This window comes from Empidonax traillii, unplaced genomic scaffold, assembly GCF_003031625.1.
Source record: "Empidonax traillii isolate 1590-97213 ecotype Southwest subspecies unplaced genomic scaffold, ASM303162v1 scaffold889:size374758, whole genome shotgun sequence".
Lineage (NCBI taxonomy): Eukaryota > Metazoa > Chordata > Aves > Passeriformes > Tyrannidae > Empidonax > Empidonax traillii.
The window spans coordinates 226,631-242,663 of NW_020956082.1; the positions used below are offsets into that span (position 1 = coordinate 226,631).

At 40.7% G+C, this 16,033-nt stretch overlaps 1 protein-coding gene across 3 annotated transcripts in view; it reads left to right on the forward strand.

Moving 5' to 3' along the window:
* The window catches only part of B3GNT2 (UDP-GlcNAc:betaGal beta-1,3-N-acetylglucosaminyltransferase 2), a 17,327-nt gene extending 1,822 nt beyond the window's left edge, over window positions 1–15,505 (forward strand). For 2 of the 3 annotated variants that reach the window (XM_027902559.1, XM_027902558.1), the window contains exon 2: window positions 13,053–15,505. In XM_027902559.1, the coding sequence (XP_027758360.1) occupies window positions 13,062–14,255 (1,194 nt within the window). In that variant the 5' untranslated portion in view covers window positions 13,053–13,061 and the 3' untranslated portion in view covers window positions 14,256–15,505. Of the gene's footprint in view, window positions 1–45; window positions 170–13,052 lie in introns of those variants that run through there. The other variant, XM_027902562.1, reaches the window with a different exon arrangement.
* Window positions 15,506–16,033: the final 528 nt, after the last annotated feature.

A 16,033-nucleotide genomic window follows, 5' to 3' on the forward strand; every position in this document is an offset into this window, starting at 1 on the left:
GAACGGGAGGTGACAGGCGGTGGAAGGGTGGGGTCACACCACGCGGACGCCCCGGCGCTCGGGGAGCACCGGCGGCCGGCACATGTTGCGGCTGAGCCAGGCGAGGGGAAGGCGGGGAAGAGGCACGATCTGCTGGCATGGATGAAACTTAGGCCAGCTCAGCCCCACCGTAGGTTTGTCGTCGTTTGCCTTTTTTTTTTTTTCCCTTTAATTTTTGTATATTTTTTTATTTATTTATTTATTTATTTAAACGTAGGGAGGCGGAGTTGGTGCTGAAACCGTGAGCTTTTCCCGGAGAAAGCCCAATGCTGCAGTGCTGGGTGCTGCTGCAATCCGCTCCTTGGCTGGAGGCGAGGCACAGGGGAGGGCAGCGCCCGCCGGGTGCGTAGCGGGGAGACCCGCACATCTCCTGGGCTCGGCTCATCTCAGCTCTTTAGCGGGCTGCAACCCAGTAGGTTAATTATTAATATCCGCCAAGACCTGGAATTTTGCGTTACTATGTAGTGCTGAGGTAGTGACTCTATGATATGGACTTCGGTGAAGCTGAAAGGGGGAAAATTATGTTTTTTGCCAGAACTGGCCCTGAATATATGTGCTCCATCAAGAGATGATGCTTTTCAGTCCTGTAAACTTCCTGAGACGTACTGTACCCCGTTAGGGGTGGGGGGCTTCAGTTTACTCGCTGTGATTGTGACTGAACTGCAGCTCGCAATTCATTAGTCATCCTGCAAAAATTCGTGGTGAAAGTTACTTGAGTAACCCTTTAATCCGGCTTCCCGAAATGCTCAGTGCTCTTGGAGTTGATTATTAAACACTAACGTTTAGTTTTAACTATGCAAATTAAGAGTTTGCGTGGTTCAGTTGAGTTTTTTTTCCCCTGTGGTTTTTTTGTTTGTTTGTTTTGTTGTTTGTGGTTTTTTTCTTTTTGGTATTTTGGACAGAGAAAAGTGGGTTTGGGCACAGAAGAATTTAATCTGGACGCGGGAAGATGCATAAAATTACATGATAGATGTCTACTCTCTAAGTTGTTGAGGAAACATGATTATAGCGTTCTCCTTTGAGGAAATTTCTGGTAAACTATTTCTCGCCTCTCTTAAAGAGAGGCAGAGCGGAATTTAGTTCGCTCTTTAAGCTGCTTAAAACGGTTTCATGTTCTTCTTTGCAGCTCCGCTTTGGCGTCGGGTCCTGGTGGTGTCACCGAGGGCGAGTGTGGAGGGTGGGGTGGTGGGGGCAGCAGATGACGCTCCGGTGAGTGGTACAGTTGGCGTTTTGTTCAGGTGGCTGCTGGCAGGGGCTGCCTTGTCACTTAGTGACCCAGCCTACTGCCTGATAAAACTACTGGAGGAGTTGAATTAGCTCCCAATTATTATGAAATGCGTGGAGGAAACGAAACAGAGAATCATCTTTTCTCATTCAGCAGATGTAGTTTCTAATGTGTTTTACTTGTTTGCTTTTTCCTTTTTTTTTTTTTTAATTCTTTTCTGGGGCCATGAACAGCTTGAGACAGTAGTAGAATCTTTAGAAAGCGATACTGCCGTGGAGGTGAATTGAAATACAGAATGTTTGTCATATACCTAAAAAGACAGTGCTGTCAGTTAGAATCAAAATATTTTGGCTTAAGGGAACCCCTTGTTTTGCTGCTTGCTTTGCCTTTCTACACGAGATCTTGTGCAGTACAGTTGTGTGGCTATATATATTCCAGCCAAAAACTAGAATTTATTTAAAGCAATTCTGTCGTCTCTAGAGTCGTTTTACATGGGTTTATGCTCATGTCTTTTCTCCACGTACTATTAAAAGATGAGAAAAATGCCAGAAAGTGGGATGGAGCAGCAAGGTAACACTGCTGAAGGGACTTGTTTTGAAGGTCATGCATTGGGTGACTGGGAGTGCAGTGAGCTGTCTGATGCCCTGTGCCATAATAGGTAAAACTCACAATTCTCCCTAGAGATTGTTCCTAATGAACACAGTGTTGTTGGCGGCCAAAAAAATTATTGAAGTTGCCTGGAAGCTCCTCTTGAAATTCCTAAATACTTCTGGGTAACGAAGATGCTGCTGAGGAGATCAGCATAGAGGCAGTGTTTGCTCAGGAAAAAAAAACAGTGTTTGATTAAAAAATGAGGAGTGAATAAAGTGTTTTTGTGTTGCATGCTGACAAATCTGTGCAATTGCCTGCATGAACAAGGCACAGTATATATAGGGGGGGAAGAAAAGCAGGATTTGAGTCTTCATCTTGCCTTCTATCAGACTGCTTGGAGAGCAAAGTCTTTCAGAGGAGTGCTCCTCCATGGTGACTTGCCAGCGCTTAGATGGTGAGGAATTGTCATTTTACTGCCACCTGGTGCAGCTATTTTTGCAGTGGGACTGACTCTGACAGTGATTTTTTTCCTGTTGGCTGTGTAAAGCCAGTTGAAGGAGAACAAATGGTGGTGACAAAAGACTGTGTGAGTGCTGATCCTTTTGAAACATATGTCCCCTATCACAGCCAATATTGTCATTATCACAACAGTCAGGAAGCATTGATGGCTCGTCACTGACACGTGCATTTGACAGAAATCTGTATAGTCATATTGCTCCAAATTAAATAAAGGATAGGAAGAAGATTAATCAGTGTCAATTAAAATCCTCAGCCAAATTCTTTGTTAACTTGTTCTTTTTCAGCGGATTACGTTATTTTTTGACAAACGTGCGTCAGATTATCTTGTAAAATCTTTGCTTCAGACAGCTTGTGAAACTTCAGAGTTATTTACTTGATGGGCTTTTTCTGTATGCTGTCAGACTGGTGTCCTTTGATGGCAAGTGACTAAGCAGCTGTGTCAGAAACACAAGGGTTGACATTCCAGGTCTTTGTGTTTTACTGGGTTCTGTGTCCTGCTCTAAAAATCCCATTAAATGTCTCCTTTTTCCAGTTGAAGCATTTGCAGTCTACATAGTAAAGCGTGGCAGGTTTCCTGCAGGTTTGCCACACGCTTAAAGCTTCTTAAACAGTATAATTCTAAAACTGGCCAAGAACAGGTCAAAGGCAGGATGGGGGGAAGATATTGGCAGGAGTGTACTTATTGTGGCAACAAGGTTTTTTTGTATGTTTTTGTAGAAAGCACGGAATATAGAAAGAAATATGTATTTCATTAAAATGGTGAGCATTTTAACGTCTGGTTTTCATGTGAATGTTTCTTGAAGGCCATTAGGTTTGATTGCCTTCCAAAAGCTTGAAACCATCTTTGTTCCTTTGTTGGTTTGGGATTTTTTCTCCTACTATGCCTTCTTACTACATTTTCTATTACTGTATCATAGAAGTGTATAAGCAATTTTGAAGCAAGTAGCCATCTGTTTACTTTTTAAAGTCTTAATTTTTTTTTTTCAGGTATACCCTATTTTTTTATATGGCAGGTTGTAAAGTTATATTTTTAACCCAAGTCTTAACAATCAAATTGGATGGTTGTGGTTGTGTGCCTGGACAGTCATGGGATTAGTGTTTGATGTTTCTGGTGTGTCATAAGCTACGTTCAGGCAAGTGCTTATCACAGAATATCCTAAATTGGAAGGGACCCACAAGGATTGTTAAGTCCCAGCTCCTGGCCTTGCACAGGACAGTGCTTCATTTGATTTAGAGAGGAATTTGTGCCCTGTGAGTGCAGTTAACAAAAATTACTTATGTAATCTCCTTGTTATGCCACGTGCTGACCTCACAAATATATATTTAAATGTTTTTCATGAGTCTGCTGCTACTTCACGGCTGCCCTTATGTAAGTCAGCACCCTTTATGTGCTTAGAAACCAGGAAAAAAGCAACGAAGATGATGATGATATAATGAAATACAAGCTCTTCCTGTCGTTTTAGTATAGAGTGAACAAGTCACTAACCAAAAGTTTGGGAATAAATGTCAGATCTGTTCAGTCACATTTTGCTTTTGCGTAGGAAGAACTAACAGGTATCTTGGGCTTCATCTTGCACTTTGCTTGTATCTTTTCTTGGGCCTTTTAGGATTAAAAGATGACTATGTAAACCTCTCCCGAGTCTCCAGATCATGTAAAACCGGTGAAAAAGCTGGATCATTAAGCTGTCTTGTGATGAACTGTGCAGAAGAGTGATTGAATTGGTGTCTCATGAGAGGCAATTAGCATTTAAGTAAGGAAAAGAATCCCAGTGTGTGATGGATGTGGTGCTGAGATTTTTTTAAAGGGAGAATTGATGAAACAGTTTCCTTCAGCAGTTGGTTAAGAAAGTTTTGTTGTTTTAGAGAAATACAATAGTAAGAGTTGAAAAGCACTTAATTTGCAACTCGTTCTGTTGGTCTTTTGTAAATAATTTCTGAAATTTTGCAGCTGCTTCATTTTAAGCTCACAGAAGAGTTAGTCTGAGATGAACTGACTAAAATCACTTAATTTGTAAGTCAGCTCTAAATGAAATGAGCAAGAAATCTTGATTTGTGGGTGGGAACGAATAATTTTTGTTTTTCTGTAAAAGCTTTAATTCTCAGTGGCTCAATGGCTTATGAACCACCAGAGGATATGTGCACTTGTGTGGACTTTACAGTAGAAGCATGGTACTGACAGTTGATGTGCCCTGTCAAGGTGTGTGTGTGGGATATACAGAATGCAGTACAGTGAGCTGGGCAAATATGGGAATTCATGGCCTGGGAAAGGGTGGGATTCTTCTAGGTGAGTTTAAGGAGAGCTGCAGCTGAATGTTGCACTGTACCCTGAGTTTAGTGCTGTTCTATCTTACTTGAACAATTGTATTTTTTTTTTAATCTGATATTTGAATGTTAGAAACTGGTAATGGAAGGCTGTCTTTGGCACACCTACTGTTGATTTGCTCTTGAATAAAAACAATTAAAAGACCTGCAAAACAGCTTAAATTTGGTTACCTAAACTACTCACGAACTCAGTGGATACTTTACGTCTGTGTGCAGGTAACAGGTACAGAAGGTACTACTTGGATTTAGAAGTCTCTAATCGGGTTAGATGATTATCTGCTGTTAACAAAAATGGGAGTAGCTGCCTAACCGGCTTAAAGATCTTTTACAAAATCCTCCCGGTGTTTATATGCATCTTTAGCTGCCTAAAGCTCTGTGTCCTTTTCCATAAACCTGACAGGCTAGAACGAGGTCTGTATCTTAGGTTTTATAAGTTTGAAGGAAGACGATGAACTCCACTGATTTTTCTGAACCTTAAATGAATTATTCAGAAAGATGAAAAGCTTTTACTGTACTCGTTAATTACACCTGAAACCAAAACCAGTTGAAGGCAGAAGTATTTTTCATGTATTTGCATTTTAAAAGGTAGGTTCTGCATTCTCAAACACGTGTTTAGTTCAGTACTGTAAGTTCAAGAGGCAGATCCCAGAATTCTGACGTGAATATTCACGATATGAATTTGGTTTGGATTGCCTTCTGAGCAACCACACAGCACTTGCAGGGAAATACGGCTTGAGGTGGCTGGGAAGTCCCAGCTGTATATCCCATCACCCAGCCACTGACTGCAAAAGCGGCAGCTGGTGGAAGTCAAAGTGAAAACCAGTGTGGGTTTATTTTTAACCGAAAAGGACAGTGGTCATTAAGGGTAGGTAGTAACTTCAACAGACATACCAGGTTACACTGTACTTGCTTTTGAAACATAGTTTTTAGCAGTGTGTTTTGTGCCTGAGCTTAACATGGTCAGGAAGACTAAGTAAAGGTAAAAAGTTTTGATGAGTTTAAAGTGTGGTGCTTGAAGGATGGTTTTTGTTAGTTGAGATATAGTTAAGGCAGGACTAATTACTGGTTTGAAGATAAAACTGGAAGAGATACCAGGAGGAGATGACTTGTCTTTTTTGTGGAAATAATGGTCATCTGCCTCTTGAATAGGTACATTAAAACACCGTTTTAATTTCAAGTACAGCACAAAAGCAAGGAGTAAGAGCATGTCTGTCCAGCAGACTTTATCTCTTTAAATGTGCCTTGAAAACATGAGTCAGGTTTGCAGTGTGTTACCGGAACTAGCACGGATCCAGGTACTAAGAATCTGGGAGGAAGGTAGTTCATTATCCACTTCCTTGGCTTTCCAGTAATTATGGGCAGATAACGCTCCAGGTGAGACCAAGCCCTGAACAAAGAGCAGCAGAAATGAGCGGGTTCAATAGGCAACCCGCTGGCCTGCTTACTAAAAGTGTTAGAGAAATTCAGACCCCTGGGTGTGTTTTGTGAAAGATGAGGTTGCCCAAACTCTGTTTCGGGTGGACCAGTGATGGGTGTGGCCCTGCCTGTGGGACCTCTGTGGTTGAACAACACCAGAAGTGTTGGGCTGCAGCAGCAATGTGCTGGTACATGGAAGCTTAAGCTGATGAGAAACGGGATCTGCTGTGGTCTGGGCCTTGGGAGTCTTCACTTTTCTTCTGCTCTGTCCTTGGTGTTTGTGCAGCACAGTGGCAAACACATCTGGTGACGCGAGGCAGCTGCAAACTAATTGCTGCTTTATTGTCATGTGCTTTTTCATCCTCCAGCTTCCTGAACCGATTCACCTCAATCCTCTCAGTGCAAAGGTTGGATGGGAATGTGCAGTTTGTAGGGGAAGGAATAAATTATAGGAATGAGTCAGCTGTGACTGAAACTGTTTCAAACTGCCGTGGAACTGTACCTCCCCAACTTGTAATGGATGTGATGAATGGCAATTAATTTTCTTCCAAGAAATACTTCTCTGCTGACACTTGGTTAAACCCCTTATCTTCAGCCTTTATAATTTACTGTTTGTTCAAGCTGAAGCCTGTCAAGGGTGACTAAAAATTGAAGTTCTTAAATCAGAAGCTGGCAGCTCTGGGTTATTCCTAACAAATTTACAATATTGTAATTCTAAAGCTTGAACTTACCTTAGAGTGACTTTTTTGTATTAACAAATTGAGAAAAACAGGTCACTTCTGCTACCACAGGCCCTCAAATACCAGCATATTAAACTTTAATGTTTGTTTTTATGGTGAGTTGAGATCTTACCCTCAGTTGTCATCAGGGAATCTCAGTTACTAACAAAAAAACCTATAACCAACAACCCAAACCCTTTTTACTGATTAAAAAAGAACAAATTTTTTTTTTTATTTTTTAGCCACAGATTTTTTTTTTTTTCATGTGCAGTGAGGAACACCTTCATAGATGTTTATTGTGGCTGTGGGTGTGTCGGTATAGAATGGTGCTGTTAGCACAGTGTGCTAATTTATAAGGACACTGCCATGGTTTAAATTGCCTTATGTAAGAGTGGTGTACATGTGGAGCTCCATTGCTTTTTCATCCCTGTAGGAAATCATGACCAAACTCAAGTAGTCTATACCAGTAGAAAACTGGAATAACCTGGGATTGAGTTTACAGAATACTTTTTATAATGACCAGAGGGCTTTTCTTGCATACACCTTGATTTTCTACAGAAACACTTGAAACAATTCAAATACGAAACTGAACATTCTTTCAGCCAATCCAAGAATTTAATTTTAACAGCTAAAAAGACAATATTTAGGCCTAACTTGCAGTGAATTCAGTAGGTGCTCATTATTTAAATATCTTAATTAAACCCAAAGCTTTTGTGAGAGACACCTGTAGCAACTTAAAATGTAGACAGGGTTGGGATGATCTGAGGATTTGGTGGTAGCTGATTCTCATTTAAAAATGGAGGAAAAAATAGATCACTCTCTAGTTGAAGACTTTGGGACTTGAGCCTTTGGTTTGGGATTAGAAGTATTCAGCTTGAGATGGTGGAGATCTGATAGTATCTCTACCATCTCTTAAGTGTTCTGTCAAGCAGGAATTTCACATAAGCTGGTTTTAATGAAGTTATAACTAATTGTTTACTGTTGAATTACTTTGAAAAGATAACTTGGTGCAGACTTTGTGGGTGTTGCTGCAATATTTCTAAGCAGCAGTATAAATTCAGCAAAACTTTGGTTTCATAGATGTTATTTTAAACAGCATGTTCTGGTAGCTTCTCTTTTCTGCTGGAAGAGCTAGAGGGAGGGGAACAGCTGAAATTAGTGAAAATGGTGACAGGAAGTCTGAAGATTCTGGAATTGTGATACTGAGAATTTGGCATTCAGCAGCGAATGAAAGGTCTTAATACCACAGTTGAAAGCTGACATCAGTAGTGTCGGGACAGCAGTCAAGTAGGCTATTAGGGGTAGGGAGTTGAATTCTCATTAAGCTTTTACAAACTTAATTGTAGGAGGGATTTCCCCACCCATTTGTAAACTTAGAAGTTAACTCAAGGAGTCAGCTTTTGGCAGGTTAACTTGGTGAGTTTCATCGGAACATAACTGCTCTGAGCAATGCCTTCAAACACTCTGCCTTATCTGATTGCTTTGAAAAGCAAGACTGTGCATAACAGTGAGAACCTGCTGGCGTCCAGGTGGTGGTGGTAGTCTGAGCAATTTAAATGTCGTGCTCACAAATCCCTTCAGATTAGCTGCAGGGTCTGTGCATTGCACCTTGGGGAGTTGGCTCCCGGGATAATCTGATTGTCTCCCTGACGAGCTTATAGGATGGTGTTCTCACCTCATCAAGGCTGACTCTTGATCCCTGCGATTTGGAGTCTTGATGAGACCCAGTGAAGGAGTGTGGTCACTCGTGGGTTGTGCTGTAGAAGAGCCTTGTTGGAGCACGTTCTCTCTGCTTGGTTGTGGTTGTGACTTGGATGAGGCTTGAGAGGCTGCAAGGGGAGTCTTGCTTTGTTCTTTCACTTCAGAGCCATCACTTGTGTGGGGGTGTGCAGTGACTTCATAGTCTGTGCAAACCTGAGTATGTCCTGTGGTTTGCACCTTACACCAAGTCTCATTGATGTATAGCTCCAAAAAAAAAGTCTCCACAAATTCTTATTTGTGAGCTTTAAGTGCTAAACGATTTTGTTTTGTTGTTGTTGTGATTTTCATATCAAAGATGACCAAATAGAAGGGGAAGGGGCAACAGATGAAAGTTCATTTTATAGCTGGTATGGCAAGTGTATATAGAGAAAATATCATAATTCTTTTTTTTGTGTTGCTTTTGGATTTTTTTGAGCAAAAGCGTGCTGAAGATAACTAGTGGAAAACAGAATGTGAAGTTAGTTTGGCATTTATTCAAACTCTTTATAGTTCTTTATGCCTTGGACCATGTTGTAGGAAAGTACAAATACATCCTTTCCTAGTCCTGCTATTTACTCAGGTCTTGAAATTCCGCAGACAAGTTGCACTGGTGTCTTTTGGTGTTCAATTGTTGGAAGATAGGCATTTCTCCCAAAACTAAATAATATGCTGAAAGATGTCTCGAAGTAGGTATATGCAAATAATTAAAACTAATGTTAAAATAAACATTAACTGCTCTGAATTTCATTGTACTCTTTGCTTTGAGTAGTGTGTTATCTTGATAAGTTTCTTCCAACTGGAACATTGTTTCAGACTGTGCTGTTTGAAGAACACAGAGAACATTGGCTGATTTTAGTGGTGGCCACTGTGTGTGATGTGCTTCTGTAGAAGAAGAATACTGATATCTGTTCAGTATTTTCCAATTCTTACGATTTTCTTAATTACTATTGTGTAACAGTGAACTTGTATAAAGCTCTGAGGAGGGAAAAAGAGATATGACTGTGTGTAGTTAAAAAATAAATAGTGTTCAAGTTCTTTAAAGCTGAAAATAGCACAGACTTTTTATAACAGCCTGGGGCTCTTAACATCTTTACATTCTGAAACTGTGTTGTTGCTCAATCTGGAAATCTCGTGACTTACTGAACAAAACTGAGCTTTTAGGAGAACTGATACATCTCACAGGAGGTTAGGAGGACTGAGTATGCCTTGTGATGTGTTAAGTAATTAAATTATTTTCGGAAATGTAATGTCACTACTGCACACACTATTGCTGACACTGTCAGAAGTTGTGCTGCGCGTACAACTTCTATCAGGGATGCCAGGCCTCAAATTGAAGTTACATTGTAAGATCCAAGTCTGCCTTAGTGCCAGCTACAGCTTGCCTCTGCAAAGAGAGAAGGGTGGTTATATCTGTTAGATAGCTGAATTAAAACGTTATTTTGCCAAATTCCTGGTAGTTTACTCCAGAACCAGTAGAGTGGTAGGTGTAATACCTGCAGCTGATAAGGATTATCTTATCTTTTGTCAGCCCCAGTTAATAAATGGACTTTTAACGCTTGGGTTTGGCAGTCAGATAATGCAGACATGTTACTCAGCCCACTTAAAAAATACAGCATAACTCCTGTCCTCAGTAGAAGATACAAGTATTTGCAGTTTAAGGGCCATGGCTTCTGTCAGTCTCGGAAGAAGGTGGAAAAGTTGGATGTTTTACCTTGCACCTGCACAATCTGTTCAGAGACTGGTGGTACATGACTGCCTGCACCAGGGTGTAAGTGTGATGCTGTCACAGCTACAGTGCTAGAAGGCTCCTTGTTGAAGGATGGTGGGGATTGTGGATCCAGAACCGAGGCCTCAGTTGTTCGTGTGTTGTCATCCCTGCTGAAGAGAGATGTGTCTGCTTTGCTTCCTTCTTGCCCTGTGCTTCCACTGTGGCTGCTGTGGTGCTTACCTGGTGTGCATCTCTGGTCAGTGCTGGGTTTCTGCTGGGTTAGTGGTGGGACCTGATTCATGGAGAGGCCTGGCACAGCACCAGAGCCAGTGTGAGGGAGGGGTTGGACCCGAGTTCTTGAAGTCAGAAGGGGAGGAGAGGAGGAGAGAGTCTCCATCAAAAGGAGTGATCAGGTGATTGGAGTGGTTCAGATGCTTGTGGATCCACAGCTTGGAACAGGGTTGAGGCTGGAATTACTTACTTGTGGGACTGATATCATTTACTGTGCTGTGCGTGATGGAACCACCGTCACCTTGCTAGACTTTTTCTGACGAAAAGTTCTGCGCAGGATCCCTGTCTCATTTGCTGCAGGGGAATTGCAGTCTCAGTGTTTTGAAGGATTTCGTTCAGTGTTTGCAAATGGTGTCTGGTGTTCGGAAGAGTCGAGTATCCTGATGACTTAGAGGTGTTGAATACTCACAGCTTAGTAAGCTGGGGGCTGTGACAGATGAGCTGTGTGAGTGCTACCTATCCTGAAAAATCAGGCTTTGGCTGAGCTCTTGACAATCCTGAGTTGTGTTGGCTGTTGCTAGGAGGAAGCATGTCATCCGGTTGTCTCTGGAGTCCCGGGATCATAGGTCAGATACCACATCATCTGTTGTTCTGGTGAGAAGTGCTTTAGAGGGCAGGGTAGATAAGCCCTGACGTGCACACTGAGGTGCATGGAGTAGTACAAAACAGGGGACAGCTGCCTCCTCGGTATTTTTGCTGTACTGGAGGGAAAGTGAAGAAAAATAGTATTTAATTATCTGTTCTTAGTGGAAGCTGCTGTGGCAGTTGAAAGAGGAAGATAAAGTTTCTTTGAACCCTGTGTGACCAACCAGTGCTTTGTAACAGTTCAGCTGTTTAGCTTCAGTGGTGGCACTGACCACAAGTGTGTTTTTTGTCTTTAAAGTATAGAAGAAAACTACTTTAAAAGTAGAACAGAAACTTCATAGCCGACTGAGAATAGAATAGTACGTAAATTGGATCTGGCCTGAATGTATACAAAGATTAATATGCAGCTGGTAGATAAGGAAGAACAGGGATATTTCTGAGTAGCCTGTTGTTTCTGGGAGTGGCTTTTTATTTCAGAAATACACCCCACCCACCCCCTTTGGATTTAATAGGGTCAAATAGGAGAAAAAAGATTGCTGATTATTTACTTGCTGCTTTCTTACTAAATTTTTAGTAGTTTAGTGTTTAACTTGTTGGGGAGTAAAAGAAAGGCCGATCAAACCAGAAGAAATCAAGAGTCAGTCTAGCTCAGTCATCTGGTGATGGCTGGAAAAAAAAAGTATGAAAAGAGCAGCAAGTACAAGGCGTACTTGTCAAGTCTCCCAGTCTGCTGTTCTCTGTGACTTCAGGACCTCAGAGGCCATGTTTACAGCTGGGCTTGTAACAGTGGTTACAAATCTTCTGTTAGGTTTTTCTGGTCTTCCCGGAGTCATTTATATTCCTGGCAAATGGAAGTGTCTTCAACAATGAGTTCCATATATGACTTAAATGTAGTCTTACTGACATTAGTAATTCTGAATTATTTGTGTAGCTTGTACATGGATATAGCCCTGGGCTGGTAAACAGTTTGATAAGCACTGCTTTAGAGGAACACACTATTTTCATGTTGCTCCTTGTACTTTTCATCCTGACAGCTGTGGAAGAAAGAGGAATTGATCCATTTTGTCTCAATAGTAAAAAGTGGAGATGGGTAACAGAACTTTTGATTCAGCAATTCCAAGTCTTGCGTGTATGGCAGACCTCTCCTTTTTTATTTCTTTTCATATTTTTTAAACTTCCTAATAATTACAGTTTTACTCAGCTGCCATTCATATCTTTTCCAGTTGGAGCGGGAAAGAAAAAAAAAAATCCAAATTCCAGTTCTCCTTTGTCTGCTGAGATCTGAACACCAGCAATGCAGCTGGCAAGTTTTGTCAGCCTCTCTCCTCTCCCAAGGAACAGCCAAGTGAAATTGTCAGAAAAATGATTGTGTGCTTTAAAATTTGGCTCTGCCTGTTACGTAGTTGGAAGATATATGAGTGCAAGTATAAAAGCTTGAAACTGAATTTAAAAATAACTGACCTTATCATATAGCAATTTAGTCTATACCCTTCAGCTCACCTTACGAGCAGAAAAAACAAGTTTCTCTGCCTGCCTTTGCCAAGCTGAGGGCTCAGATTCTAATTATTATTACAGTCAAGTGTTTAAAGGAGATCTAAATAAGAAGCAAACACTGCTGGCTGATTTAGGTGCCCCGTGAAATGCCGTGTAACTTTCCTAAGCAGCAGCTGGAAACTGTGCATTTGTAGCAGCTTGCTGATGAGACCCCAAACACCTACGAGCTGTAGGTGTGCATATATTAGAGACAGATCAGCTTTGGCTTTTTTGGGGGTGTAGGTAACCTCTGTTTTTAGGCTACTAACTTTTTCGTATTGTTCACCTGAAAGTAGTTTGTATTTTTATGAGGTCAAGAGCTTGATATGAGGAAGGCTAAAAATCTTCTTTTATTTATTTCTAGATATGAGAAATGAGTGTTGGACGCAGAAGATTAAAGCTGCTGGGAATTCTGATGATGGTGAACATTTTTATTTATGTGATTGTGGAAGTCTCAAAAAGTGGCAGCCAAGAGAAGAATGCGAAAGGCCGTGTTGTTATACCACGTAGCAAATTCTGGAGAAAATATACTCCTCACAAAGCTTATTGGAACAAGCAGCAGCAGAAGCTTGAACTCCTGTATAACCCTATTCTGGCCTTGCTTTCCAATATGACTGTGGAAGAGAACCTGAGTTCTAACTTGAGCGCTCTCAGTTCCTGTGACCCTGACCCGTGGGTATCTTCAGAGGTTAGTGACTTTGCAAACCTGCCAGACAGATTCAAAGACTTCCTACTTTATTTGAGATGTAGAAATTATTCATTAGTAATGGATCAGCCAAACAAGTGCGAACATAAACCTTTTCTGCTGCTGGCTATTAAGTCACTAATACCCCATTTTGATAGAAGGCAAGCAATTAGGGAATCCTGGGGCAAGGAAATTGAATCAGGGGATGTGACAGTCAAAAGGGTCTTCTTACTTGGACAGACCCCACCAGAGGATCATTTTCCTGATCTTTCACACATGCTGAAATTTGAGAGTGAAACCCACCAAGACATTCTGCTCTGGAACTACAGAGATACTTTCTTCAACCTGACCCTGAAAGAGGTGCTGTTTCTGAAGTGGGTCAGCAGCAGTTGCGCGAACGTCCAGTTTATTTTTAAGGGTGATGATGATGTTTTTGTGAATACCCATCAGATCCTGGATTACTTGAAGAGCTTATCAAAGGAAAAAGCCAAAGACTTATTTATAGGCGACGTGATCAAAGATGCTGGACCTCACAGAGAAAAAAAACTGAAGTACTACATCCCAGAGAGTGTTTATGAAGGTTCATACCCTCCGTACGCAGGAGGTGGCGGGTTTCTGTACTCTGGTGATCTGGCATTAAGACTGAATAATGCATCTGACCAGGTACTCCTTTACCCTATTGATGATGTTTATACTGGAATGTGCCTTCAGAAGCTTGGGCTTGCTCCGGAAAAACACAAAGGCTTCAAAACGTTTGATATCGAAGAGAAATACAGAAATAACATATGTTCCTACACAAACTTAATGTTGGTACACAGTAGAAAACCTCAAGAGATGATTAAGATTTGGACACGCTTGCAAGATCCACACTTAAATTGTTAAAGTAATGTGCGTAAGTCCGAGTACAGATAACTTTCCAGGTTTGGGTCTGACTTCCTTGGTGGATCACTGAAGCTCTGTTTAATAGTTGAATTTTCTCCCTAAACTTTTTTCCTGTACTTTCGAAAATGAGAATAATACTAAAATTGGAAGGGATGATTTGAAGACTTGGGCCTGACTTTTCCACTGTCCTGATGGTTGTTATGTTTCAATATTTGTCTTAATTTTAAAAGAGAATTTGAGGATATAACTAGCTTGTCAGTGACTGGTTAGCTGTATTGGAAACAGGGATTGCCTACCACAATGCATCTTTCATTAATTGTGTTGGTGGAAGATAATTTTTTTCCTTGAGTAGTGTTTGTGTTGTGGAAACCACTGTCAATTGAAAATACACAAATCGGAGGAATGTAATTTTATCTTTAGGTATGAAACGTTTACAAGGCTTTAACTTCTAGATTTTTGTTTTAATGTATAGTTTTCAGTCCTTTTGCACCCCGAAATAGTATTTTCTCCTTTACTTAGGATCTTTTGTGCAAAGTGTATCTGTGACTGAAGGATTTACTCTTTTATTAGATGATGCCTTTTTTTTTTTTTTTTTAATCCAAAAGAAGCATTATACTGCTTGAAACACCCCATAAGAGCTCAATATATAAGGAAAAAGAACAGTTTGTTTGGAGATGGGCAGTAGGTACATTTAAGTCTGGCCCCTGCCTCAAACTAACTTACTAAAGATGAGTTATTGCAGGTGTTAATTTATGTGAAAAGCTACTCTGGTCAATCCTTGTTTCCTGTTTGGGCACTAAATGTGATCAGGTAGCTTGATGGGAAAAACTGAAATTGCACATTGCTTACGAGAGCACGATTTGGATCTCCTATAAAGCGGTAGCAAACACAGAATTGTGCAGATACAAAGAGTTTCGGATTTTGAAACAAACTTTGAAGTTGCATGAAGCCTCACGTAGAGTTAAACATGTTCTCGAAACTCAGATCTTCTGTATTTCCACATCTTGCTTATAAGAATTATTCTAAATAGTGGTTGCTTTCTTTGTACATGTAGAAGTGCCTGTCTATTTATTGTTCAGATGGAAGACCAAAACATTTTTCTTAAATATATTTTGTGTAACATTTTATTTGTATAGTGTTGTCATTCAGATATTTAAATAGAGCATGATATTTTAAATCTGATACGTGTAACATGTTAAATAAAGCTAATTGTTATTTTTGAACTTGAAAAATAAAATGTGATTTAAGTATTTCTTGTAATGCTTCGTGTTGGCTTGCAGGGCTCTAGTATGTGGCGTTCAGTAAAAGGACATTTCAGAAGTTCAGAAGCAAAAGGCTTTATTTCTCTAATGCTTCTGTACCAGACTATCAAGAAAATGTCACAATTGTGCACGTATTTGTTAGATGCTGGAATAGATGGACAACTCTGGCGAAAGCAGAGGGACATTAAGTGCCCTGGGAGAAACAGTAAGTACAGAGATAATTGCCTGTACAATGCCACTGCTTGTACAATTGAGAGGAGTCAAAGGAATGGATTGAATAGCTGGCACTTTAGTTTTTGTTTGAAACAACTTGGCAACAGCAGCTCTTTTCCTTTGCGTCTTCACCTGCTTTTTTCCCCCCTTCATTTACCTTGAACAAATGTGGTAACTTTGATTCGCGTCTGGTCTTCCACCTTTTTGTTCTGTGGATGATCACTTCAGCCCCGGGATGGGTAAAAGACAGACTGTGCTCTGGTACTGTGCCATGAGGTTTGACCTCGTGCTTTGTCATTCCTC